The sequence below is a fragment of the Staurois parvus genome, unplaced genomic scaffold, assembly GCF_062004578.1.
Source record: "Staurois parvus isolate SC_StPar_1 unplaced genomic scaffold, SC_StPar_1.0 ptg000552l, whole genome shotgun sequence".
In the NCBI taxonomy this organism is placed as follows: domain Eukaryota; kingdom Metazoa; phylum Chordata; class Amphibia; order Anura; family Ranidae; genus Staurois; species Staurois parvus.
Genome location: NW_028318348.1, coordinates 450,458 through 477,793, shown reverse-complemented (window position 1 = coordinate 477,793; position 27,336 = coordinate 450,458). Strand labels below are relative to the sequence as shown.

At 47.9% G+C, this 27,336-nt stretch overlaps 1 protein-coding gene across 1 annotated transcript in view; it reads right to left on the bottom strand.

Moving 5' to 3' along the window:
- The window catches only part of ATP6V1B1 (ATPase H+ transporting V1 subunit B1), a 140,447-nt gene that overhangs the window by 65,816 nt on the left and 47,295 nt on the right, over positions 1–27,336 (bottom strand). Inside the window, exons 3-4 of the mRNA XM_089691167.1 lie at positions 14,341–14,439; positions 2,153–2,246 (exon numbers count right to left, since the gene is read on the bottom strand). Of these exons, the coding sequence (XP_089547293.1) occupies positions 2,153–2,246; positions 14,341–14,439 (193 nt within the window). The remainder of the gene's footprint in view (positions 1–2,152; positions 2,247–14,340; positions 14,440–27,336) is intronic.

Genomic DNA, 27,336 nt, shown 5'->3' with positions numbered 1-27,336 from the left:
GCACCCAAATAATGGCAAAATTGCACATCAGCTAAAGAGCAGCACGTTTCTGTGCCTGATGGGAAAAATTCCACTTTGCGCTCATTCCACGCATTCATCAATGCATGCATCCAAATAATGGCAGTGCTGCACATCCGCTAAAGAGCAGCACGTTTCTGTGCCTGTCGGGAAAGAATGTGACTTTGCGTTCATTCCACGTATTAATCGATGCATGCATCCCAAAATCACGCTGTACGGCATGGTGCTGCGCCACAATGCAGTTTGGTGCACAGGAAACTGTGCGCATTAATCGATGCATGCACCCAAATAATGGCAATGTTGCACATCCGCTAAAGAGCAGCACATTTCTGTGCCTGATGGGAAAAATTCCACTTTGCGCTTATTCCACACATTCATTGATGCATGCATCCAAATAATGGCAATGCTGCACATCCGCTAAAGAGCAGCATGATTCTGTGCTTGTCGGGAAAGAATGCGACTTTGCGCTCATTCCACGCATGAATCGATGCATGCATCCAAATGATGGCAATGTTGCACATCCGCTAAAGAGCAGCACGATTCTGTGCTTGTCGGGAAAGAATGCGACTTTGCGCTCATTCCACGCATTAATCGATGCATGCCCCCAAATAATGGCAATGTTGCACATCCACTAAAGAGCAGCACATTTCTGTGCCCGTCGGCAAAGAATGCAACTTTGGATGCATGCATTGATTAATGAGTGGAATGAGCGCAAAGTCGCATTCTTTACCAACGGGCACAGAAACGTGCTGCTCTTTAGCAGATGTGCAGCACTGCCATTATTTGGGTGCATGCATCGATTAATGAGTGGAATGAGCGCAAATAATGGCAGTGCTGCACATCTGCTAAAAAGCAGCACGTTTCTGTGCCTGTCGGTAAAGAATGCGACTTTGCGCTCATTCCACGCATGCATCGATGCATGCATCCAAATAATGGCAATGCTGCACATCCGCTAAAGAGCAGCACGATTCTGTGCTTGTCGGGAAAGAATGCGACTTTGCGCTCATTCCACGCATGAATCGATGCATGCATCCAAATGATGGCAATGTTGCACATCCGCTAAAGAGCAGCACGATTCTGTGCTTGTCGGGAAAGAATGCGACTTTGCGCTCATTCCACGCATTAATCGATGCATGCCCCCAAATAATGGCAATGTTGCACATCCACTAAAGAGCAGCATGTTTCTGTGCCCGTCGGTAAAGAATGCAACTTTGGATGCATGCATCGATTAATGAGTGGAATGAGCGCAAAGTCGCATTCTTTACTGACGGGCACAGAAACGTGCTGCTCTTTAGCAGATGTGCAGCACTGCCATTATTTGGATGCATGCATCGATTAATGAGTGGAATGAGCGCAAATAATGGCAGTGCTGCACATCTGCTAAAAAGCAGCACGTTTCTGTGCCTGTTGGTAAAGAATGCGACTTTGCGCTCATTCCACGCATGCATCGATGCATGCATCCAAATAATGGCAGTGCTGCACATCCGCTAAAGAGCAGCACGTTTCTGTGCCCGTCGGTAAAGAATGCAACTTTGGATGCATGCATCGATTAATGAGTGGAATGAGCGCAAAGTCGCATTCTTTACTGACGGGCACTGAAACGTGCTGCTCTTTAGCGGATGTGCAGCACTGCCATTATTTGGGTGCATGCATCGATTGATGCGTGGAATGAGCGCAAATAATGATAGTGCTGCACATCCGCTAAAGAGCAGCACGTTTCTGTGCCCGTCGGGAAAGAATGCGACGTTGCGCTCACTCCCGGCACGCACAAGATGTGAACCCAGCCTAAGAGTCACCATGAAAAACAAGGTCCTTTGCGTTGAGCGTTGTTGCGCTCTGGGAAACGCTCAGCTGTGATTGGAGGCCTGTGGCTCTGGATTTATGTCCGTTACGGCGAAGCGCGGTAGCACACAAAACTGGGCGCGCTGACACTGATTTTGGCGCTCGTGCGTTTTATTGCACCGCGTTCAGATGAGGTACGTGTGAGTGAGAGATGACTGTCGGGTTTGCGTTCCATGTAAATGCTAGGCGTGCCGCGGGCGCGGTTGATGGTGAATGGCGCGGCGCAGACAGTTCTTATTTCAGACACTTTATCTGGGAGTCACATCCAGGCATGAACTGCGCTCCAACATACCCAGCATGTCCTCTGACACAGGTGTCCTCAGGATGTCCCCCATGAATTCACAAGTCGTTTTCTTGGCATCGATCCCAGATGTCCCTTCAAACACCTGCAGAGACCCGGGGCAAGGGCCCAATTACTGGCAATTAGTGCGGATTAGAGCAGACACGGCAGGAGGAAAGTCAGGACCGAATGAAAGCAAGGGATAATGTGAGTGGATGGGGGGGGGACCTGCTCCTCTCATTCACACACCGGACCTCCAGGCTGTCGGGAGGCTTTTAAAAGTGATTGGGGGGGGGGGAGCGGGGGTCCAGGGATGGCAGTGGAGGGGTTAATGCTGGGATTAGAGGGCCCTTCCTGTGTGCGGTACATGATTTAACCCTTTCTTCTATATTATTAGGCTGGAACGGCCCCCTGATCACTGGAGCCACTCCACCCAAAGGTGACATTTACATTCTGGATGGATGTTGGAGAGCTGAACTACTTCCCATTATGAGAGGTTCCCACCATCCCTGTGCTGAGTTCCCATGTCTGTACACCCGCTGTGCCCATTATGAGGGGTTCCCACCGTCCCTGTGCTGAGTTCCCGGGTCTGTACACCCGCTGTGCCCATTATGAGGGGTTCCCACCGTCCCTGTGCTGAGTTCCCAGGTCTGTACACCCGCTGTGCCCATTATGAGGGGTTCCCACCGTCCCTGTGCTGAGTTCCCATGTCTGTACACCCGCTGTGCCCATTATGAGGGGTTCCCACCGTCCCTGTGCTGAGTTCCCGGGTCTGTACACCCGCTGTGCCCATTATGAGAGGTTCCCACCATCCCTGTGCTGAGTTCCCAGGTCTGTACACCCGCTGTGCCCATTATGAGGGGTTCCCACCGTCCCTGTGCTGAGTTCCCGGGTCTGTACACCCGCTGTGCCCCCACCGTCCCTGCGCTGAGTTCCCGGGTCTGTACACCCGCTGTGCCCATTATGAGGGGTTTCCACCGTCCCTGCGCTGAGTTCCCGGGTCTGTACACCCGCTGTGCCCATTATGAGGGGTTCCCACCGTCCCTGTGCTGAGTTCCCTGGTCTGTACACCCTCTGTGCCCATTATGAGGGGTTCCCACCGTCCCTGTGCTGAGTTCTCGGGTCTGTACACCCGCTGTGCCCGTTATGAGGGGTTCCCACCATCCTTGTGCTGAGTTCCCGGGTCTGTACACTCACTGTGCCCATTATGAGGGGTTCCCACCATCCCTGTGCTGAGTTTTCGGGTCTGTACACCCCCTGTGCCCATTATGAGGGGTTCCCACCGTCCCTGTGCTGAGTTCTCGGGTCTGTACACCCGTTGTGCCCGTTATGAGGGGTTCCCACCATCCTTGTGCTGAGTTCCCGGGTCTGTACACCTGCTGTGCCCATTATGAGGGGTTCCCACTGTCCCTGCGCTGAGTTCCCGGGTCTGTACACCCGCTGTGCCCATTATGAGGGGTTCCCACCATCCCTGTGCGTTGATATTCAGAATGAATGACACCACATTGCACCAACTCATTTAACTTGCTTCATTACAAGTGCATTACTGCAAGGCCATAGTATGAAGGAGGCCTCAGGCCTGTGTGTGAATTTCTATACAATTTCATGTGTGCTATCAAAATCAGGCATTTTTATGATCTTCCATTGCCATTCCAGTGCAATGGTAGCATCGTTGGTGCATTGCGGTACGCTGCCAAAAAATGCTTCATGCGTCATTCTTTAGCAAGGCTCCAGAGCATGTTAGGCCTCATTTACACTGAATACAAGGAAGAAAATATCCAGAGCTCCGCACACCAGCCTGCCCGACAGTCGCTTGAGTGAAAGCAGCCTCAGCCCAGCTCCCTCCAGGCCACACCCCCAAAACATTTTGCCCTGCCCACGCAGAACTAAGCCCCGAAGGCAGGGCAAAATGAGTCAGCCGTATGGTACCAAGCCGGAATGGGCTCTCCCCAGCCAGCACCCACAGTGCGAGGCATCAGAATGGGAAAATAAGTGAATCTCTGAGTGGTGGGGCCCCTGGCTATTTAATGTATAAGTACAATAAATAAAGTGCAGCGCTAATAAATAGATAACATTGATAATAATAATGTCCGTATAGATAGATCTTCGTATGCTGACAATCCGTGCATACAGTGCCCACTGCGGCGGTACTTCAGTGCTTGTGCTTTAAAAGTGGGGTAAGAATACGCACTCACCAGATGCGTAGGGAAATTACGCATATAAATCAATCATCAGAGGTCCCCTTTAAGGAAGCGAATTAGGCCAGGTAAAGGAATATCCTCCCTCTGGATGGGTGGTACGTCAGGCACTTCTGACAGCAGAATGGAAACCAGAATCTGGTTTCCATTCTGCTGTCAGAAGTGCCTGGTGTACCACCCATCCAGAGGGAGGATGTCAGGGTCCCTGCGCTTCACAGCGGACGCGCACTAGCCGGTTGGCGGTAGGACCTGGGAGACCGCGGCAACAGTGATGGCCGCGCATGCACACTCATGATCGCAGACACCAATGGCAGCGCAGGGCGCGCTATTTAAACGAGCTGGGGGTATGTAACATTGCCGTTTGGTCTTGATTATCTGTTCCTGCATTCTGGCTGTGAAGTTTTCCTGTTGCCGATCTCTGCTTGATCCTGACCCTGCTGACTGTCTCCTGCTCGATCCCTGGCTCGTCCTGACTACTCTCTCCTGCCTGCTCCTTATGATTGATCTCCCGTGGCTTGACCTGACTATTCTCTGTCTGCTCCTCTGATACCTCGCTGCCCGCACGTTACCGACCTGGCCCGCCTGACTACACCATACCCCACGGTCTCCCATCCATCCCCTGCTGCCAGGCCTGCCAGCCTCTTCTAGTCAGGCTCTATTTCTTGCATACCTCTGACGGTAACCTCTACCATAGCCGGACGTACTCAGGGGTCGCGACCTGGTCTCAGTCTGCTCCAAGTCCATCCCCACCATCAGGGGCCCTGGTGAACAAGCAGATTGGGACTTAGACTCCGCGCCCTGAGGAACCCCGCGCTGTGGGCAGCTAGAGATACCGCCAGGCGGTGGCTGACAGAGGATATTCCTTTACCTGGCCTAAATCGCTTCCTTAAAGGGGACCTCTGATGATTGATTTATATGCGTAATTTCACTACGCATCTGGTGAGTGCGTATTCTTACCCCACTTTTAAAGCACAAGCACTGAAGTACTGCCATAGTGGGCACTGTATGCACGGATTGTCAACATAAGAATATCTATCTATACGGACATTATTATTATCAATGTTATCTATTTATTAGCGCTGCACTTTATTTATTGTTATGACTGAGGTTTTATTTGGTCATCTTTAGTGCAATAGCTGCTTACATTGAAAGCGCTCACTTTTTTATACTCTAATGTATAAGTACAGTTTTTTCAGTAACCTGGTAACATACCATCAGGGCCACTAATAGGGGGTTTAGGCGGTACGCCTTTACCAGACCTGGGTCCCACCGCTGCTCAAATACCCTGTTCACCCACCAATAGGGCCACCGATAGAGCTTGAGCCTTATTGGGTCAGCAAGGGGACCTGGGCCCTATCAGCAGTCCTGGTGGTGTGTTAACAGGTTATTGTGAAAATTCGACTTAGTTTTTAGGTAGCCAGGGACCATACCAAGCCTTATCCGGGTAGCAATGGGGACCGGGCCTGGTCTATAACCCCTCTCAGTGGCCCCTGTTAGTATGTGAACAGGTTATTCAGAAAATTCTACTGAGTCATTAAATAGCCAGGTACCATACTGGGCCCTATCGGGGCAGCAGTGGGTCCCGGGCCCGGTATGGGCGTACTGCCTATACCCCTTATCAGTAGCCTTGTTGACATGTGAACAGGTTATTGAGAAAATTCGACTTATTTGTTAAGTATCCAGGGGCCATACTAGGCCCTATCGGGGCAGCAGTAGGGCCCAATCCAAGCGTACTGCCTGTACCCCCTATCAGTGGTCCTGTTGGTAACTGTTATTGAGAACATTCTACTTATTTGTTAAGTAGCCAGGGGCATACCAGGCCCTGACCCTATCAGGGCAGCAGCGGTGCCTGGCCACTGGTCTGGGCGTACCGCCTATACGGTGGAAAAGATTTTGAGAAATTTCTACTTATCCATTAAATAGTCAGGGGCCAAACCAGTTCCTATTGGGGCAGTAATGGGGCCTGGTCCTGGTAAAGGCATACTGCCTGTGCCCCCTATCAGTGGTCCTGTTGGTATGTGAACAGTTTATGCAGAAAATTCTACTGATTCGTTAAATAGCCAGGGACCATACTGGGCCCTATCGGGGCAGCAGTGGGGCCCAGGACCAGTACGGGCGGTCTGCCTGTACCCCCTATCAGTGGTCCTGTTGGTATTTGAACAGCTTATTGTGAACATTCTATTTATTTGTTAAGTAGCCAGGGGCATACCAGGCCCTGACCCTGTCAGGGTAGGAGTGGGGTCCAGGTCCAATAAGGAAGTACTGCCTATACCACCTATCAGTGGCCCTGTAGATATGTGAATAAATTATTGAGAAAATTCTGCTTCTTCGTTAAGTAGCCAGGGGCCATACTAGGCCCTGACCCTGGGCTCAGTACAGGCATTCTACCTATATCCCTCTAAGTATTCTGACCCTGGGCCCTGACCCTGGGCCCAGTACGGGCATTCTACCTATATCCCTATAAGTATTCTGACCCTGGGCCCTGACCCTGGGCCCAGTACGGCATTCTACCTATATGCCTCTAAGTATTCTGACCCTGGGCCCCGTATGGGCATTCTACCTATATCCCTCTAAGTATTCTGACCCTGGGCCCAGTACAGGAATTCTACCTATATCCCTCTAAGTATTCTGACCCTGGGCCCAGTACCGGCATTCTACCTATATCCCTCTAAGTATTCTGACCCTGGGCCCAGTACGGACATTCTACTTATCTCCCTCTAAGTATTCTGACCCTGGGCCCAGTACGGGCATTCTACCTATATCCCTCTAAGTATTCTGACCTTGGGCCCAGTACGGGCATTCTACCTATATCCCTCTAAGTATTCTGACCCTGGGCCCAGTACGGACATTCTACCTGTACCCCTCTAAGTATTCTGACCCTGGGCCCAGTACGGGCATTCTACCTGTACACCTCTAAGTATTCTGACCCTGGGCCCAGTACGGGCATTCTACCTATATCTCTCTAAGTATTCTGACCCTGGGCCCAGTATGGGCATTCTACCTATATCCCTCTAAGTATTCTGACTCTGGGCCCAGTACGGGCATTCTACCTATATCCCTCTAAGTATTCTGACTCTGGGCCCAGTACGGACATTCTACCTATATCCCTCTAAGTATTCTGACTCTGGGCCCAGTACGGACATTCTACCTGTACCCCTCTAAGTATTCTGACCCTGGGCCCAGTACGGGCATTCTACCTATATCCCTCTAAGTATTCTGACTCTGGGCCCAGTACGGACATTCTACCTGTACCCCTCTAAGTATTCTGACTCTGGGCCCAGTACGGACATTCTACCTGTACCCCTCTAAGTATTCTGACCCTGGGCCCAGTACAGTCATTCTACCTATATCCCTCTAAGTATTCTGACCCTGGGCCCAGTACGGTCATTCTACCTATATCCCTCTAAGTATTCTGACCCTGGGCCCTGACCCTGGGCCCAGTACGGGCATTCTACCTATATCCCTATAAGTATTCTGACCCTGGGCCCTGACCCTGGGCCCAGTACGGCATTCTACCTATATGCCTCTAAGTATTCTGACCCTGGGCCCCGTATGGGCATTCTACCTATATCCCTCTAAGTATTCTGACCCTGGGCCCAGTACAGGAATTCTACCTATATCCCTCTAAGTATTCTGACCCTGGGCCCAGTACCGGCATTCTACCTATATCCCTCTAAGTATTCTGACCCTGGGCCCAGTACGGACATTCTACTTATCTCCCTCTAAGTATTCTGACCCTGGGCCCAGTACGGGCATTCTACCTATATCCCTCTAAGTATTCTGACCTTGGGCCCAGTACGAGCATTCTACCTATATCCCTCTAAGTATTCTGACCCTGGGCCCAGTACGGGCATTCTACCTATATCCCTCTAAGTATTCTGACCCTGGGCCCAGTACGGACATTCTACCTATATCCCTCTAAGTATTCTGACTCTGGGCCCAGTACGGACATTCTACCTGTACCCCTCTAAGTATTCTGACCCTGGGCCCAGTACGGGCATTCTACCTATATCTCTCTAAGTACTCTGACTCTGGGCCCAGTACGGACATTCTACCTGTACCCCTCTAAGTATTCTGACCCTGGGTCCAGTACGGGCATTCTACCTATACCCCTCTAAGTATTCTGACCCTGGGCCCAGTATGGGCATTCTACCTATATCCCTCTAAGTATTCTGACCCTGGGCCCAGTACGGGCATTCTACCTATATCCCTCTAAGTATTCTGACTCTGGGCCCAGTACGGGCATTCTACCTATATCCCTCTAAGTATTCTGACTCTGGGCCCAGTACGGACATTCTACCTGTACCCCTCTAAGTATTCTGACCCTGGGCCCAGTACGGGCATTCTACCTATATCCCTCTAAGTATTCTGACTCTGGGCCCAGTACGGACATTCTACCTGTACCCCTCTAAGTATTCTGACCCTGGGCCCAGTACGAGCATTCTACCTATATCCCTCTAAGTATTCTGACCCTGGGCCCAGTACAGTCATTCTACCTATATCCCTCTAAGTATTCTGACCCTGGGCCCAGTACGGTCATTCTACCTATATCCCTCTAAGTATTCTGACTCTGAGCCCAGTACGGGCATTCTACCTATACCCCTCTAAGTATTCTGACCCTGGGCCCAGTACGGGAATTCTACCTATATCCCTCTAAATATTCTGACCCTGGGCCCAGTACGGGCATTCTACCTATATCCCTCTACGTATTCTGACCCTGGGCCCTGTACGGGCATTCTACCTATATCCCTCTAAGTATTCTGACCCTGGGCCCAGTACGGGCATTCTACCTATATCCCTCTAAGTATTCTGACCCTGGGCCCAGTATGGGCATTCTACCTATATCCCTCTAAGTATTCTGACCCTGGGCCCTGACCCTGGGCCCAGTACGGGCATTCTACCTATATCCCTCTAAGTATTCTGACCCTGGGCCCAGTACGGGCATTCTACCTATATCCCTCTAAGTATTCTGACCCTGGACCCTGACCTTGGGCCCAGTATTGGCATTCTACCTATATCCCTCTAAGTATTCTGACCCTGGGCTCAGTACGAGCATTCTACCTATATCCCTCTAAGAATTCTGACCCTGGGCCCAGTACGGGCATTCTACCTATATCCCTCTAAGTATTCTGACCCTGGGCCCAGTACGGGCATTCTACCTATATCCCTCTAAGTATTCTGACCCTGGGCCCTGACCCTGGGCCCAGTATGGGCATTCTACCTATATCCCTCTAAGTATTCTGACCCTGGGCCCAGTACGGGCATTCTACCTATATCCCTCTAAGTATTCTGACCCTGGGCCCAGTACAGGCATTCTACCTATACCCCTCTAAGTATTCTGACCCTGGGCCCAGTACAGACATTCTACCTGTACCCCTATGAGTATTCTGACCCTGGACCCAGTACGGGCATTCTACCTATATCCCTCTAAGTATTCTGACCCTGGACCCAGTACGGGCATTCTACCTATATCCCTCTAAGTATTCTGACCCTGGGCCCAGTACGGTCATTCTACCTGTACCCCTCTAAGTATTCTGACCCTGGGCCCAGTACGGGCATTCTACCTATATCCCTCTAAGTATTCTGACCCTGGGCCCAGTACGGGCATTCTACCTATATCCCTCTAAGTATTCTGACCCTGGGCCCAGTACGGACATTCTACCTATATCCCTCTAAGTATTCTGACTCTGGGCCCAGTACGGACATTCTACCTGTACCCCTCTAAGTATTCTGACCCTGGGCCCAGTACGAGCATTCTACCTATATCCCTCTAAGTATTCTGACCCTGGGCCCAGTACAGTCATTCTACCTATATCCCTCTAAGTATTCTGACCCTGGGCCCAGTACGGTCATTCTACCTATATCCCTCTAAGTATTCTGACTCTGAGCCCAGTACGGGCATTCTACCTATACCCCTCTAAGTATTCTGACCCTGGGCCCAGTACGGGAATTCTACCTATATCCCTCTAAATATTCTGACCCTGGGCCCAGTACGGGCATTCTACCTATATCCCTCTACGTATTCTGACCCTGGGCCCTGTACGGGCATTCTACCTATATCCCTCTAAGTATTCTGACCCTGGGCCCAGTACGGGCATTCTACCTATATCCCTCTAAGTATTCTGACCCTGGGCCCAGTATGGGCATTCTACCTATATCCCTCTAAGTATTCTGACCCTGGGCCCTGACCCTGGGCCCAGTACGGCATTCTACCTATATCCCTCTAAGTATTCTGACCCTGGGCCCAGTACGGGCATTCTACCTATATCCCTCTAAGTATTCTGACCCTGGACCCTGACCTTGGGCCCAGTATTGGCATTCTACCTATATCCCTCTAAGTATTCTGACCCTGGGCTCAGTACGAGCATTCTACCTATATCCCTCTAAGAATTCTGACCCTGGGCCCAGTACGGGCATTCTACCTATATCCCTCTAAGTATTCTGACCCTGGGCCCAGTACGGGCATTCTACCTATATCCCTCTAAGTATTCTGACCCTGGGCCCTGACCCTGGGCCCAGTATGGGCATTCTACCTATATCCCTCTAAGTATTCTGACCCTAGGCCCAGTACGGGCATTCTACCTATATCCCTCTAAGTATTCTGACCCTGGGCCCAGTACAGGCATTCTACCTATACCCCTCTAAGTATTCTGACCCTGGGCCCAGTACAGACATTCTACCTGTACCCCTATGAGTATTCTGACCCTGGACCCAGTACGGGCATTCTACCTATATCCCTCTAAGTATTCTGACCCTGGGCCCAGTACGGGCATTCCACCTATATCCCTCTAAGTATTCTGACCCTGGACCCAGTACGGGCATTCTACCTATATCCCTCTAAGTATTCTGACCCTGGGCCCAGTACGGGCATTCTACCTATATCCCTCTAAGTATTCAGGGGCTGCCTATAAGGTGATTTTTAATGGGGCCCTACAGGAGAGACTTGTAAGGTAAATCTAATATTTCAGTGACAGAAGGGAAGTAATTGCCCATGTCGTTTATCTTTAAGCTTCCCTTGTACTCTTCCAAATTTGTAGAGCTCATCAGACAGGAAGAGGTGTGTGCAGACCGCTTGTGATGCAGCATAGAGTAGATGTAATGGCGGCATACAAGACCACGTGGTCAGCATTGGCCTCCCTCCTTCTCTGGTGCAGGGTGTTGGCTCTATGATTACAAGGAAGGGCACAGGTCCTGTTTGTGTTCAGGTGATATGGGGTGGCCCGTCAGGTAGACATTTCTAATGGTGGCCCTGAAGGCCAATAAGAATAATGGTTGAGAGACAGGTTCTCTTTACTGAGGCTGTAGAAAATTGCTGTGGAATATTGCTTAGGAATAACTTGATAAACATGATAGCTCCAATATTTGACACTGTTTTCTGAAATAACCTGCAAATCGCAGCTTTAATGAGATTCGTGTGCCCGGGCTGAGCGAAGAATGTTCTGTTTTTCAGTGTGTGACTGATTCTAAGCTGCTCCTGCTCGCTCGGCTCCGAGGCTGACTCTCTAATGGGATTAGCAGGGCTGTGCAGAGGTCTCGCTGGGATTAAGTGAGGGAAGCTTTGGCGGGTTGCCAAGAGAGGTTGTGCACAGGTCAGCAGTGCAAGCTTCCTAACACAGAAGAGAGTCAGAGAGTGGGAAAACTGCTGATGTAGAACTACATGTTTCAGCATGGACATTCACTACTCTGTAGACAGTAGGGTTAGGCTGGGAGTAACAGAAGCAGGTATAATATACTTAGTATTGCTCTCCTGTGAGGCTTCATCTATGGTTAATTGTATTAGGAAAAGTTGAACCTTTGCTCATTGTACATTAAAATTAATATCACACTGCCTTTGAAATCAATCTCTAGCCAAGTATGTGTGCGGTGGGAAAATGACAAGGAGATGGTAAAAGTGTCGGGTTGGGTACAGGGGGCATGGAGCATGGAAGAACTAGGGCCAGAGAAGACAAACCAGGGAGGTAGTAGGATATAGGGAGATGGACTAATGAAGAGGTAGAACTATATGAGATGAAACAGAAAGAAAACATGGCCATAGAAGATGAAATAGTAATGGGCCAGGAGCAGAGCAGAGAGGAACCAGGACCAGATGAGATGGAGCAGAGAGGACCCAGGACCAGAGGTGATGGAACATAGAGGAGTCAGGACCAGAGAAGGTGCAGCATAGACTACCCAGGACCAGGGGAGATGGAGCAGAGGAGTCAGGACCAGGTAACATGGAGCAGAGAGGACCCAGGACCAAAGGAAATCAAGAAGAGAGGACCCAGGACCAGAGGAGATGGAACATAGAAGACCCAGGACCTGTGGAGATGGAGCAGAGGGAACCCAAGACTAGTAGATGTGGAGTAGAGAGGACCCAGGACTAGTGGAGGTGGAACAGCAAGGACCCAGGACCAGTGGAGATGGAGCAGGAAGGAGCTAGGATCAGAGGGGATGGAGCAGAGAGGGCATATGACTAGAGGAGATGAACCAAGCTGAGCCAAAAAACATGGAGCAAGGAGATAGGACCACAGGGCTTGAACAAAAGAAAAAAGAAGGAGGGTAGTTATGACCTAAGAAAATAGAGCAGGGACAAGATAAGACCAGAGGAAATGTAGCTCAGAGAAGCCTGGCCAGAGTAGAAGAGGGGATGGAGAAGAGAGGAGAAGACTTTGAGGAGATAAAGCAAGGAAGAGGTAGGAACAGCAGACATTGAGCATGAAGGATTTGGGGTCTGAAGTGTTGATGCATGAATTGACAGGGACAGAGGAGATGCAGTAGAGGGGAAATGGGCCAGTGGAAATGGAGCAGAGAGGAAACAATGCCAAAGAAGATGGAGCAGGGAGGAAGTAGTGCCAGTGGTTATGGAATTTGTAGGGGGTAAGACCGTTGCAATGTAGTGGACAGGTTGTAGAGACATTGGAGAGAAAAAAGGTAGCCAGTCTGGAAAAGTATGATGGAACAGTGAAGAAACTGGGCAGAGAGGAGAGAGACAGGGTAGATATGTGGCTAGTGATTGAGGAAAAGGAACACATAAGGTCCAGTGAAGATGGATAAGGAAGATGGAGGTCACTGAAGATGGATTCATGATGAGATAGGAACTAGAAATGATGGAGAGCGAAGAAGTTGGGCCTATGGGAGATAGATCAGAGAGGCGATTGAGGTAGCGAAGATGGATGAAAGAGGTCAAGAGGTTAAAGGAGATAGAGCAGTAAGGGGTTTATTGAGATAAAACAGGGGGTAGAAGGAATTAGCAAACATAAGGTGCTAACAGAAGGAAAAGAAGGACCTAGGGGCTCACAGAGATAAAACATGAGCTAGAACTGATATAGGTAGGTGCAGCCAGAGAAGATGGAGCATTAATGTGTTATAACTAGAAAATATTAAGCAGGAAAGATGTGTGGTTAGCGGAAATGTAGGAAAGTTAAAGTGACACATGGTTTAGCACTCCAGGTAGGTCACGTGGTTAATTAAGTTGGATTAATGAGGAGGCCTGGCTAGGGCAGATACAGCTGGGAAGAAGTTTTGCTTGTGGAGATGTAGTAGTGGTAAGGTGTAGCTAGTGGTAATGGAATAGGGCTGGAGATGGAACTAGTAGGGATGCAGTAACAAAATGTTTGGGCTTTTGGAGATTTATCAGTGGTAAGGTGTAACTAGTGGTAATGGAATAGGGCTGGAGATGGAACTAGTAGGGATGCAGTAACAAAATGTTTGGGCTTTTGGAGATTTATCAGTGGTAAGGTGTAACTAGTGGTAATGGAATAGGGCTGGAGATGGAACTAGTAGGGATGAAGTAACAAAATGTTTGGGCTTTTGGAGATTTATCAGTGGTAAGGTGTGGCTAGTGGTGATGGAACAGTGGTAAGGTGGTGATAGAATACGGTTACAGGTGGAACTAGTAGGGATGGATTAACAAATGTTGGGGTTTGTGGAGATGGAGCAGGTCAAAGGTGAGCTAAGATACAGAAGGAAGTAGAATTAGAAAGAATAGATGAACTTGACACAGACAAATAATGAAGAAGATACCTGGATAATAGCCTTGGAACCAACGACCTCCAGAACTTGTCCACTTCGGACCGTTCCATCTGGTAGGGTGAAGTTCACAATCTCAGCATATTGAGCATACTGCATGAAAGTAAGATAAGACAAAATCAGTGGAGTAAATACAAAAGTCTTCACTAGATGTAGGAAGTCCTGATCATAATTAAAGGGTCAGTCAAAACTGTTTTATATTATTCGTAGGAGTTGGTGGACTAAACCACCCTTTGCCTTATATACAGTATCTGCCAGGAATTATTGAAGGCGGATCCCTTCACCACAGATCCCAGCTGTGCCCACTTCTCACACACGGGGAGCCTCACTCTTCAGTAGTATTCTCTAGAAATTCTTATAATGAATTGAAATATCTAACAGAGAAAATGAGAGCAGCAGCTGCAGTTGGTGGAGCTAGGAACTCAAGTGTAATGCCTAGCTCACACAATGAAAAAAGTGGCCGAAAAATACCGCTTTTGAAGCGATCGTCCAATAATCTGATCGTTAGTACACAGCTTTCGAAAGTTAATCACGACAGTTCATGCAAAAAAAGCCAGGGACAAGCACAAAATATGTTCTCATACGATAACAGAACAAACAATTTTCGTTTAATCAGTACAGTATTTGTCCAAAAAAAAAATCAAGCGACCAAGACCACACATGCTTGGAAACGAAAGAATACGTTACAATACAATGCATTACATCACTTCTGAAGTTGTATTCTGTCTTACGAGAATTTTCGTAACTCTAAGTTTAGTACACACGATGAGAATATCATTGCACCCAGGGGCAGACTGACCATTTGGAAACTCAGGCACTGCCCGAGGGCCCGGGGTCAGTAGGGGGCCCCATGAGATGCCCCTGGTACCTTTTTCATAGGTTTTTTTGAGTTTGGGCAAGGAAACAGGGGCCCCATGATCCCCTATTGCCCAGGGGCCCCATGAGTTGTCAGTCCACCCCTGGTTGAACCTATGCGTTGTTAACTGATCTTGCAACCCATAGTGATCCACAGGATCAGCTTCAGCGGTTTGCAGCCCGTAAGGGGTTGACTGTGGCAGCTCTGTTCTAAAGTCGGCAATTGGCTTCTTCAGCCAACCAACACATGCACAGTTGCTTCAGGGGATACATATCTTCACGGGTTCGAGATACTCATTTTACCGCTACACTGGGGGCAGCTCTCACTGTGCCGGGAATCCGGGATCACCACAATAACTGTCCAGGACCATCACAGAGCCCAGAAGCTCTACTGGCATCCTGCTCCTGCACCCCCTGTGATGGTGTCACCCGGTGCGGCCCGCTCCCCCTAGGGACACCACTGTTCTTGTCCCTTCAGATAATTTTGCATGAACTGTCTTGACCAGCTCTTGAAAGCTGTGTACTAACGATCAGATTATCAGACAATCACTTCGGAAGTGATATTTTTTGTCCGATTTTCTTATGGTCTATACTAGGCATTTTGATATGAGACTAGAATACCAAAAAAAAAAATAGCTGACAATCATTCATCCGATATTCTCACCATGTGTACAAGGCTTAACTTCCACCATCAGATACTGTAAAAGAACCTATTCCAGTGTTTGGTTTAATAATGCTTTGAATTTTGTTGTGGCCATTTCTTTAACTCGATTTTTGAGTGTTATACCCATAGAATAGTGTAGTACATCTGACCAGCTTTAAGGTTTATACAGCCATTGCTGGTAGACCTAAAGGAGATTGTACAATCAGATTGTAATGTATGTAGCCAGCTGTACAGTTTCAAATCAGGGCACATCATGAACACTCCCAATCAAAGGGACATGGGGGTGCGTAAAATATACTGCTAGTAAGAAGTCTTCATGAAACAACGAGAGGAGTGCAGAATAGAGATACATGTCTGTGCCCCCTCATACAACTTGTCCAATCTCTGTACAACCTCTATCAGTGACTTGATTTGTCCCCATGAGGTCTGCAGTATCCTAATGCTTGCATATGCTTAAAGCAGAACTCCGGGCAAAAACGTCTTTATGTGTCCTTGTTGGTGATTTCCTACCTTCACTGAATATGTCATCCCTCTTCTAGTTCACTCAGTAGTTGCTCTAAAATAGCCTATTTATTTTCAAATCAAACCGTTAATTCTCTTTGGTTTCCTGTTTTTAAGATCAGTGGCTGCTATGCTTTCTATTCCCCCAGCCACTGGTCTTGGCACATCCCTTCTGTAGTTCTTTCTCCAGGAAGCAGTGATGTCATTCAGCCCCACTTGTAGTGGTGGGCAGAACGAGACTCTCAGACACATTCAACATGCACAGGCCTAGTGTACCCGCCCACATTCACTACAATTTCCTGTGGTTGATGGGAACTGTAGTTTACTTTTATTGCAGAAAGAGAGAGGAGAGGATATGATGTAATCCTTGCTGGTATACCTCCTCCTTGGCAGAGCAGATGCTGTTATCTTTTGAATTAGAGAGACAAGGCCATGAAAATTCAATTAGACTTTTCTCCTAAATGGTAAGTATTTTCAAAGTTTTAATGACTGTTTAGTGTTTTGTGTAGGGGGTGTACAAAGGGGTGATTTTTTTGCCTATCCTGGAGTTCTTCTTTAATGTGTTAAAAACTCAAATGTTCCAACTCACACATGGCTGCTGCAGAAGCCTTCTAGGAGTAATGGAAGTAGCCTTTTTACAGGACGGGTAGCACCAATACTCTATGCATCTCCAAAACGTATACCAAGGTTGGTGGTGGGGGTATTATAGGAAGATTAATAGTTAAGTTCTATCTTTCTATCTCTATATATGCATACACTGTACAGCCAACACAAAGCCAAATCCATAAAGACATGGTTTGATGAGTTTGGTGTGGAGGAACTTGAGTGACCTCCATAGTGCCTTGACCTCAACCCTACTAAATACCTTCAGGATGAATTGGAACACTGACTATGAACCAGGCCCTGTCATCCAACATCAATACCTAACCTCACTACTGTTCTTTTGGCTGAATGGACCCCTATTGCCACATACACCTTCCAAAATATTGTGTAAAGCCTTCCCAGAAGAGCAGAGATTTTTATAGAGCCAACTTCATGTTAATTCCCATGGTTTTGAAATGGGATATCCAAAGAGAGAGCATTTTGGTGAGAAGGTTGGGTGTCTACAAACTTGTGTTGTAAGCCTTAAACCTCTGTTTTTAGCATGTTGCTGAAACATGTTGTTTTAGCTTGCTAGTCTGTAAGTGTGCCTAGAATCCCCTATATATTCACTATATTGCCAAAAGTATTGGGCTGCCTGCCTTTACCCGCACATGAACTTTAATGGCATCCCAGTCGTAGTCCGTAGGGTTCAATATTGAGTTGGCCCCGCCCTTTGCAGCTATCACAGCTTCAACTCTTCTGGGAAGGCTGTCCACAAGGTTTAGGAGGATGTCTATGGAAATGTTTGGCCATTCTTCCAGAATTGCATTTGTGAGGTCAGGCACTAATGTCAGACGAGAAGACCTGGCTCACAGTTTCCACTCTAAAGGTGTTCTATGGGGTTGAGGTCAGGACTCTGTGCAGGCCAGTCAAGTTCCTCCACCCCAAACTTGCTCATCCATGTCTTTATGGACTTTGCTTTGTGCACTGGTGCGCAGTTATGTTGGAACAGGAAGGGGCCATCCCCAAACTGTTCCCACAAAGTTGGGAGCATGAAATTGTCCAAAATATCTTGGTATGCTGACACTTTAAGAGTTCCCTTCACTGGAACTAGGGGGCCAAGCCCAACCACTGTAAAACAACCCCACACCATAATCCCCCCTCCACCAAGCTTTACACTTGGCACAATGGATTCAGGCAAGTACCATTCTCCTGGCAACCACCAAACCCAGACTCGTACATCGGATTTCTGGACAAAGAAGCGTGATTCGTCACTCCAGAGAACACGTTTCCACTGCTCTAGAGTCCAGGGGTGGTGCACTTTACACCACGGCATCCGGCGCTTTGCATTGCACTTGGTGATATAAGTCTTGGATGCAGCTGCTCGGCCATGGAAACCCATTCCATGAAACTCTCTACACACTGTTGTTGTGCTAATCTGAAGGCCATACAAAGTTTAGAGATCTTTAGCTATTGAGTCTGCAGACAGTTGTTGACTTCTGCGCACTGGGCAATTCAGCATGTGCTCACCCGTTCTGTCATTTTACGTGGCCTACCACTTTGGTGGCTGAGTTGCTGTTGTTCCCAGTTGCTTCCACTTTGTTATAATACCACTAACAGTTGAGCGTGGAATATTTAGTAGCCAGGAAATGTCACGGATGGACTTATTGCACAGGTGGCATGTTTGTAGAAGCAGCCTGCCTAGGTGCTTGATTTTTTACACCTGTGGCCATGGAGGGGATTGGAATACTTGAATCCAATGATTCTAGGGGTGTCTAAATACTTTTGGCAGCATAGTGTGTGTATATGTATGTGTATATATATTCATATATGTGTATATATATATATATATATATATATATATATATATGTGGTATATAATGGTGTTGAGAGTCTGCTCAAGAGAAAATAGGATTTAGGCCCCGGCTGAGTTGAATTCCGAGACTTTTGTTACAGTCAGCAGTGCACCTGTACATACGGCGTAAGAGGATTAAAGTCCAATTTCATCGTCATTAAATCTACAATAGCACTACGTATTATTGCAAATGGTTGTGTGCTGAGAATTAGTGGATTTAATATTTGTATATTTTAAAGGGATAAGTCCACCCAAAGACAATTCAATCATTAGGGTACAGTGCCTTGAAAAAGTATTCATACCCCTTGAAGTTTTCCACATTTTGGTATGTCACAACCAAAAACGTAAATATATTTTATTGGGATTTTATGTGATAGACCAACACAAAGTGACACATAATTGTGAAGTGGAAGGAAAAGGAGAAATGGTTTTCAAAATTTTTGACCAATAAATGTGGCAGCATTTGTAGGACCCCATTTCGCTGCAATTACAGCTGCAAGTTTTTTTGGGGATGTCTCTAACAGCTTTGCACATCTAGAGAGGGACATTTCTTACATTGTTCTTTGAAAAATAGCTCAAGCTCTGTCAGATTGGATGGAGAGCGTCTGTGAACACCAATATTCAAGTCTTGCCACAGATTCTCCATTGGATTTAGGTCTGGACTGTGACTGGGCCATTCCAACACATGGATATGCTTTGATCTAAACCATTCCATTGTAGCTCTGGCTGGATGTTTAGGGTCGTTGTCCTTCTGGAAGGTGAACCTCTGCCCCAGTCGCAAGTCTTATGCAGACTTCAACAAGTTTTCTTCTAAGATTGCCCTGTATTTGGCTCCATCCATCTTCCCATCAACTGTGACCAGCTTCCCTGTCCCTGCTGAAGAAAAGCATCCCCACAACATGATGCTGTCACCACCATGTTTCACGGTGGGGATGGTGTGTTTAGGGTGATGTGCAGTGTTAATTCTTCACCACACATTACGTTTTGCTTTTAGGCCAAAATGTTCAATTTTGGTCTCATCTGACCAGAGCCCCTTCTTCCACATATTTGCTGTGTCCCCCACATGGCTTCTCGCAAACTGCAAACTGGACTTCTTATGGCTTTCTTCCAACAATGGCTTTCTTCTTGCCACTCTTCCATAAAGGCCAGATTTGTGGCGTGCACAACTAATAGTTGTCCTGTGGACAGATTCTGCCCCCTGAGCTCTGGATCTTTGAAGCTCCTCCAGAGTTACCATGGGCCTCTTGGCTGCTTCTCTGATGAATGCTCTCCTCGCCCGACCTGTCAATTTAGATGGATGGCCATGTCTTGGTAGGTTTACAGTTGTGCCATACTCTTTCCATTTTCAGATGATGGACTGAACAGTGCTCCGTGAGATGTGCAAAGCTTGAGATTTTTTTTATAACCTAATCCTGCTTTAAACTTCTCCACAACTTTATCCCTGACCTGTCTGGTGTGTTCCTTGGCTTTCATGATTCTGTTTTCCACTAATGTTCTCTAACAAACCTTTGAGGGCTTCACAGAACAGCTGTATTTATACTGAGATTAAATTGCACAAAGGAGATATAGAATATAGGAGCCAGGACCAGATTAGATTGAGCATAGAGGATCCAGGATTAGAGGAGAGGAAGCAGAGAGGAGCCAGGACCAGAGGAGTTGGAGAATAGAGGAGCCAGGACCAGAGTAGATGTAGCAGAGGGAAGCTAGGACTAGAGGAGATGAAGCAGAGAGGAGCCAAGATCAGAGGAGATGAAGCAGAGAGGAGCCAGGACCAGAGGAGATATAGAATAGAGGAGCCAGGACCAGATGAGATGGAGCATGGAGGATCCAGGATTAGAGGAGATGAAGCAGAGATAAACCAGGACCAGAGGAGTTGAAGCATATAGGAGCCAGGAGCAGAGGAGAAGGAGCAGAGAGGAGCTAGGATTAGAGGAGATGGAGCAAAGAGGAGCCAGGACCAGGAGACTAGATTAGATGGAGCAGAGAAGTGCTAGGACCATAGCTGATGGAGCAGAGAGGAGCTAGGATCAGAGGAGATAGAGCAAAGAGGAGCCAGGACCAGAGGATATGGAGCATAGAATGGTGTAAACGTTTAGAAGATGTCCGTACGTCCCTCAGGAACCATCCCGGCCATGGTGGTTCCCAGCCCACAGCAGCCATTCCTGTGAACATTCAGCGCATGTAACGCCTGATCCTGGATAATCGACACATTACTTGTCATGAAATTGCAATGAGACAAATCTTTCTGTGGGAACAGTGAACACAATGATGACGAAGTGAAGCCGGCTGTCCTAGGATGGGTATGTGCATAGGGAGAAGAGTTCCCCAAAAAAGGTAGTTTCATGTGGGACCATGCAGCTTTATTGGAAAATTTTCTAACAATGTCCTTTGATAAAGCTGCATGGTCCCATATGAAACTACCTTTTTTGGGGAACTCTCCTCCCTATGCACATATGTATCGAGTATGAGTTTCGGTGACCACACCCACCAATTTTTACTTATGCTTTTTATGGGTGAGTCAGCGATCATATGGCAGCCGATATTAATATTGGGTGTTTTTTAACTTAATCCCTCCTATATCGGCTGTTCAAGCCCTTGGTTAACCTTTTTTAGTCTTTTGTATTGGTGTCCTAGGATGGTTCAGGCGTACTGACAAATCTTTCTATGCCGAAGCTTTCCAGGCATTAGTTAAATGCTGGGATAAGTGTATAAATGTAGCAGGGGAGTATGTTGAAAAATAAATGCAGTTTCCACTCCTTGAAATTTGTTCTTTTATTATATAAACTTATAATTTCCGGTTTGACTTGAATGTCCCTCGTATAAAGAGGCTTGTCAAGATAGACATATTGGAAGTTCAATTTCTGAGGTTGAAGGTGCTGGGGTGTTGTCATCCTGAACTTTGCTTTACTATCTGCTCTGTCACTGGCCTTTAACCCATTTCTCCCGGGAGAGCTAGGGAAAGGAGACTTAATGCCGGGGCTTCCCAATCATGTGATCACTGTGATCGTCTGTCACCATGATCATGTGATCAGAAGCCCACTCTACCGGTCCCCTGTCATAAGGAGTGGTCCCAACACTTGGGGTCAGGGGTGGACTGACCATTTGCAAACTCGAGCACTGCCTGAGGGCCCAGGGTCAGTAGGGGGCCCCATGAGATGCCCCTGGTACCTTTTTCATAGGCTTTTTTGAGTTTGGGCAAGGACACAGGGGCCCCATGATCCCCTATTGCCCGGGGGCCCCATGAGTTGTCAGTCCGCCCCTGCTTGGGGTACACGGCTGAGCACTCTTACCAGCACAGAACAGTGGCGCCAGCTGGGTGCATATGCTACAGTATATTTTTTTTAATTTATTTCAGGTACTTATATAGCACCATAAATTTACACAGCACTTTACATATATATTGTACATTCACATCAGTCCCTAACCCTCAAGGGGCGTACAGTCTAAGGTCCCTAACTCACATTCATACATACACATACTAGGGCCAATTTAGACAGGATCCAATTCACCTACCAGCATGTCTTTGGAGTGTGGGAGGAAACCAGAGTACCCAGAGGAAACCCACGCAAGCACAGGGAGAACATGCAAACTCCAGGCAGGTGGTGCCGTATATATGTGGCAGCACAGTGTTTAAGCCCACTGCCGTGCTGCTTCATACAAGTGTACAGTCTGGTGATATCAAGGAGCATGATAGGAGATAGCAATGTGACACAGAGATCAGCTCATCACTGTACTGCTTCTCCTTTCACTCTCCAGTCACAGCCTGGGGAAGGACAAGATCTGTAAGTGTTACATAAAGTGGAACCTCAGCCAAAAATAAGATAATAATGAAAAGCCCATTAACCCCTCGCCTACCGGGCACTTATACCCCCTTCCTGTCCAGGCCAATTTTCAGCTTTAAGCACTGTCGCACTTTGAGTGACAATTGCACGGTCATGCACCACTGTACCCATATGACATTTTTATAATTTTTTCACACAAATAGAGCTTTCTTTTGGTGGTATGTATTCACTGCTGGGTGTTTTATTTTTTGCACTATAAATAAAAAAAGAGCAGAAATGTTGAAAAAAAAAATTTTTTTCTTTGTTTCTATTATAAAATTTTGCAAACAGGTAATTTTTCTCCTTCACAGATGTGCACTGATGAGACTGCACTGATGGGCACTGATAGGCAGCACTGATAGGTGGCACTGATGGGCACTGATAGGCAGCGCTGATGGGCACTGATAGGCGGCACTGATGAGGTGGCACTGATAGGTGGCACTGATGAGCTGGCACTGATATGCAACAATGATGGGCACTGATGGGCACAGATCGGCGGCACTGATAGGCAGCACTGATATGCAACAATGATGGGCACTGATAGGTGGCACTGATGGGCACTGATAGGTGGCACTGATGGGTGGCATTGACTGATGGCACTGACTGGCAGCACTGCTGGGCACTGACTTACGGCACTGCTGGGCGGCACTGATGGGTGGCACTGCTGGGCATAGGTGAGTGGCACTGCTGGGCACTTGTGGGTGGCACTGTTGGGCACAGATGGGTGGCACTGGTGGGTGGCACTGCTGGGCACCAATCATCAGGGCACTGATCATTAGTACCCTGATGATCGTTGCCGATCCCTCCTCTGACAATTGCCGGTCATAGGCAGTACTTTCCTCACGCTGTAACAACACAAGCGAGGAAAGTGCAGCTGATAACTGGCAACTACATTTACCAGTGATCTGCTATGTCATTGGACACGGCTGATCACCAGGGGTGTATTTACCACAAGGCAAACAAGGCAGTTGCCTAGGGTGGCATTTTTCAGGGGGGCAGCAGCATTTTTCAGGGGGGCAGCGCAATCCCCTGAAAGAAGGGAAGGAAGAAGGGACACACACAGCATGGGGACCAGGTGGGACCTGAGAGAGGCTGTGGGCTGCTTGATGGTGTATGCAGAGCCTGACTCTTGTCCCCGGGTAGCTGTGACGGTGGGTGTCCTTTTTCTTGCCGGGGCAGGAGGGGAGGGGGGGAGTTGTCAGTGTATGGGGGGCGGTGGTAGTGGAAGGCTCTTTCAGGTGAAGGTAGGGCTGGGATGTTGTTGGTCAATGTCAGGCTTTCTTTGTGGGGAAGGGGGGTGGGGTGCCAATACCTGAATACACCACGGCTGATCACATGGTAAAAGGCCGCTGTGATTGGCCTTTTAACACATCACGTGATCAGCTGTGTCTATAGGACACAGTGATCACAGAGATCACCCTCAGGGGCGTGCGGGAGGGCACGATCTGGGAGGACGTCATATGACGCCCTCCCAGAACTGGTCTGCTATCTGCAGCCCACAAGTGGTTAAAACATAGAAAAACAAAACCAGGTTTTTTCTTCTGCATTACTCAGCTTCATTCTAGAGATTTCACTCACAGCAATTTTGTTTCTGCCACTAGATGTCCTCACTGAGCATCATTCAACCCACTTCCTCTGAGTCCAGGTCACACTGAACCCACCCCAGCCTGTGACTGCAGAGTGAAAGAAGAAGCAGCACAATGATTATCTCATCTCTCTGTCACTCTCTCCTCTTATCAGCATGCTTCTTGTCAGCACATGATCTGATTTGCTCCTTGTGCTGCTTCTCACATTCCAGCCCTACTGTACAGGAACTGCGAGTGGCTGGTACCAGGTCAACATATTATTGACAGCAGATCTGTATTACTTTTTTAGGGTTCAGCTTTTAGTAGTTGTCAACCCTTTCATATACCCAGTGTAGTGACTGGCCTCCCGTGATACACAGAGATGAAACAAATCCAACTACATAAGCTGTACCTGTTTATCTGCAGCCCTCTTTCCTCTTCAGCAGTTCAAAGAGCACAGATCAATGACTATTTCTCAGCTCCAGCAGGAAGGGTGTGGAGATCTGATGTCACACACTACACAGCATAGCGCAGGGAACTGAGTGTAATCTGAGACCAGAGTGGAGGGAATAGACACACCTTCTCTACACAGTCTCTTAAGGAAGCATGCACAGTTGAGGCTGTTCATTACCTGCTGTGTGCTGGAGGAGAGGGGGGTGGACCATCCCCTGGGATTGTTTGGTGTTGGAAGTGACTCATGCATATAGCAAATGGAAGAGTGAGCAAACAGAAATCACACTATGTGCTTTGGATTGAGGCAAATACACACTACAGAAGGATATGCTCTCTTTCTTTTTTTTTTCTTTTCATTTCTGAGGTTTACAACCACTTTAACTGTTGCAGATTAAAATCAGGCCTCCTGCGTTGCCAGACAGGGTTGTGTTGTGTGACAGAGCTGTGTAAATCTCAGGACTGGATGGATATAAATAGAAATCCATTGCCAGCTACAACAGCTCCCTTTATATGTATTTATAATGAGACAGAATCTTTAAATTCAGTTGTGACTGGTGCTCTTTAAGTAGATTTCCAGGAGAGAAGAGGAGAAGGAGGAGCTCAACAGGTGGAACGATGCTGATTTTAGTCCATGATACAGTATGATCAGGGTCCTTTAATTCTCCGTGCTTGGACGCAGAGCCCCCCCCCCCGTAGTCCAGGTAGTTCCATTTGCCTTTATACAATCTCTATGTCGGGCTCTGTAATCTACTTGGACACATACCGTTGATCCCCGGCCCCCCCAGTGCCGCCGTTCTCCAACGCTCCGTTTAATTCCCCAGAAGTCCCGGTAATCTGCCCCTTGTTGTATAACTTGAGCTGAATCATAACCTTTGTTTCCCGTCGGCCAGAGTCTGTTTAATAAGATTACTAATTGGTGCAGCACCATCATGGCTGGGCTACTTATTTCAAATGATATTGTTGGCGTTTTTATTGGCAGGGCCGACTGAGAATAAGGTTAAAACCTGGATGAGGCTGGAGACTGTCCAAGCTGGCCGGTTCTTCCCCTCCCCAGCCGCTGGTGTGTTTATAGACACTGCTTATGTCAGGGACCTAATTATAGAGATCAACAAAATAACCGCTTTCTGTATTCGCACTTTTTTTTATATTAACCACCTTCCGCCCGCCATATAGTACAAAGACAGGCGCAAGGTGGTTTTCTTGTTCTGATATGACGTCCTTCCGTTCTCACCGCGCATGCGCGGCTCAGGGAGCGCGCAACGCGGCGATCGCTGGTGCGCTGTGTCCCTCGGACACAGCGGATCACGGAAAGAGCCGAAGACGTCGGCTCGGTCATGTGATCAGCTGTGTCCAATCACAGCTGATCACATGTAAACACGGAAATGCCGGTTATCGGCATTTCTCTCCTCTGGAGCTGTCACGCTGACAGCTCGAGAGGAGTGGAGAGCCGGTCAGCTTTCCGCGGGGGGGACATGTACACTGATCATCAGGGCACAGTGTGGCCCCAGAAGTGCCACCTGTCAGTGTCCATCAGTGCCAGCAGTCAGTGCTCATCAGTGCCACGTGCCAGTGCCCATCAGTGCTACATCAATGCCACATATCAGTGCCCATCTGAGCTGCCTTTCAATGTCACCCATCAGTGCCAGTCAATGCCACCTATCAATGCCAATCAGTGCCACCTATCAGTGCTGCCAATCAGTGCCAGTCAGTGTCGCCTATCAGTGCGCATCAGTGCCACCTATTAATGCCAGTCAGTGCCGCCTATCAGTGCCAGTCAGTGCCACCTAACAGTGTCAGTCAGTGCTGCCTAACAGTGCCATATATCAGTGTCATGTATCAGTGCTGCCTTTCAGTGCCAATCAGTGATGCCTGTCAATGCCCATCAGTCCAACCTACCAGTGCCTCCTCATCAGTGCCCATCAGTGCCACCTATCAGTGTCCATCAGTGCAGCCTATCAGTGCCCATCACTGCAGCCTCATTAGCGCACATCAGTAAAGGAGAAAAATCACTTATTTACAATATTGTATAACAAAAACTAAGAAAAAACGTCAAAATTTTCAATGGTTTTTGGTTTGTTTAAGAAAAAACAAAAATCCCCAGAGGTGAATAAATACCACCAAAAGAAAGCTCTATCTGTCTCAAAAAAATTATAAAAATTTCATATGGGTACAGTGTTGCATGACCGCGCAATTGTCATTCAAAGTGTGACAGCGCTGAAAGCTGGAAATTGGCCTGGGCAGGAAGGGGGTATAAGTGCCCTGTAGGCGAGGGGTTAAAGGATAACTAAACCTAAAAACCAATAATGTAATATATTACAGCTTTCCAGTCCTCGGATGTGGTGGCTGCATTCGTTTTTATTTGTCAGCAACAGATCACTGTTGACCTTTGATTTTGAAATGCAATGTCCATGTCACTTTGTCAGGACCTGAACCTGCTACCTTCTGTCCTGCGATGTCTCTTCTTCAGTCTGAGTCACCTGGGATGCTGGACAGCTCCCTGGACAATTCCTTGAAGGAAATGACCTTGAACCTTGTTTCTTTTGAACCTTTAGCCCTTTTGCTCCTCCCATGAACTTCCCAAGCCAGGTCTTTGCACTTCCTGTTTGCCAAATTATTATTCTCCAGCCGATATCTTGCTCTCTTCATTGCTGCTGCCATCCGTATCCCCACTACCACCTATTACCGACCTTTGGC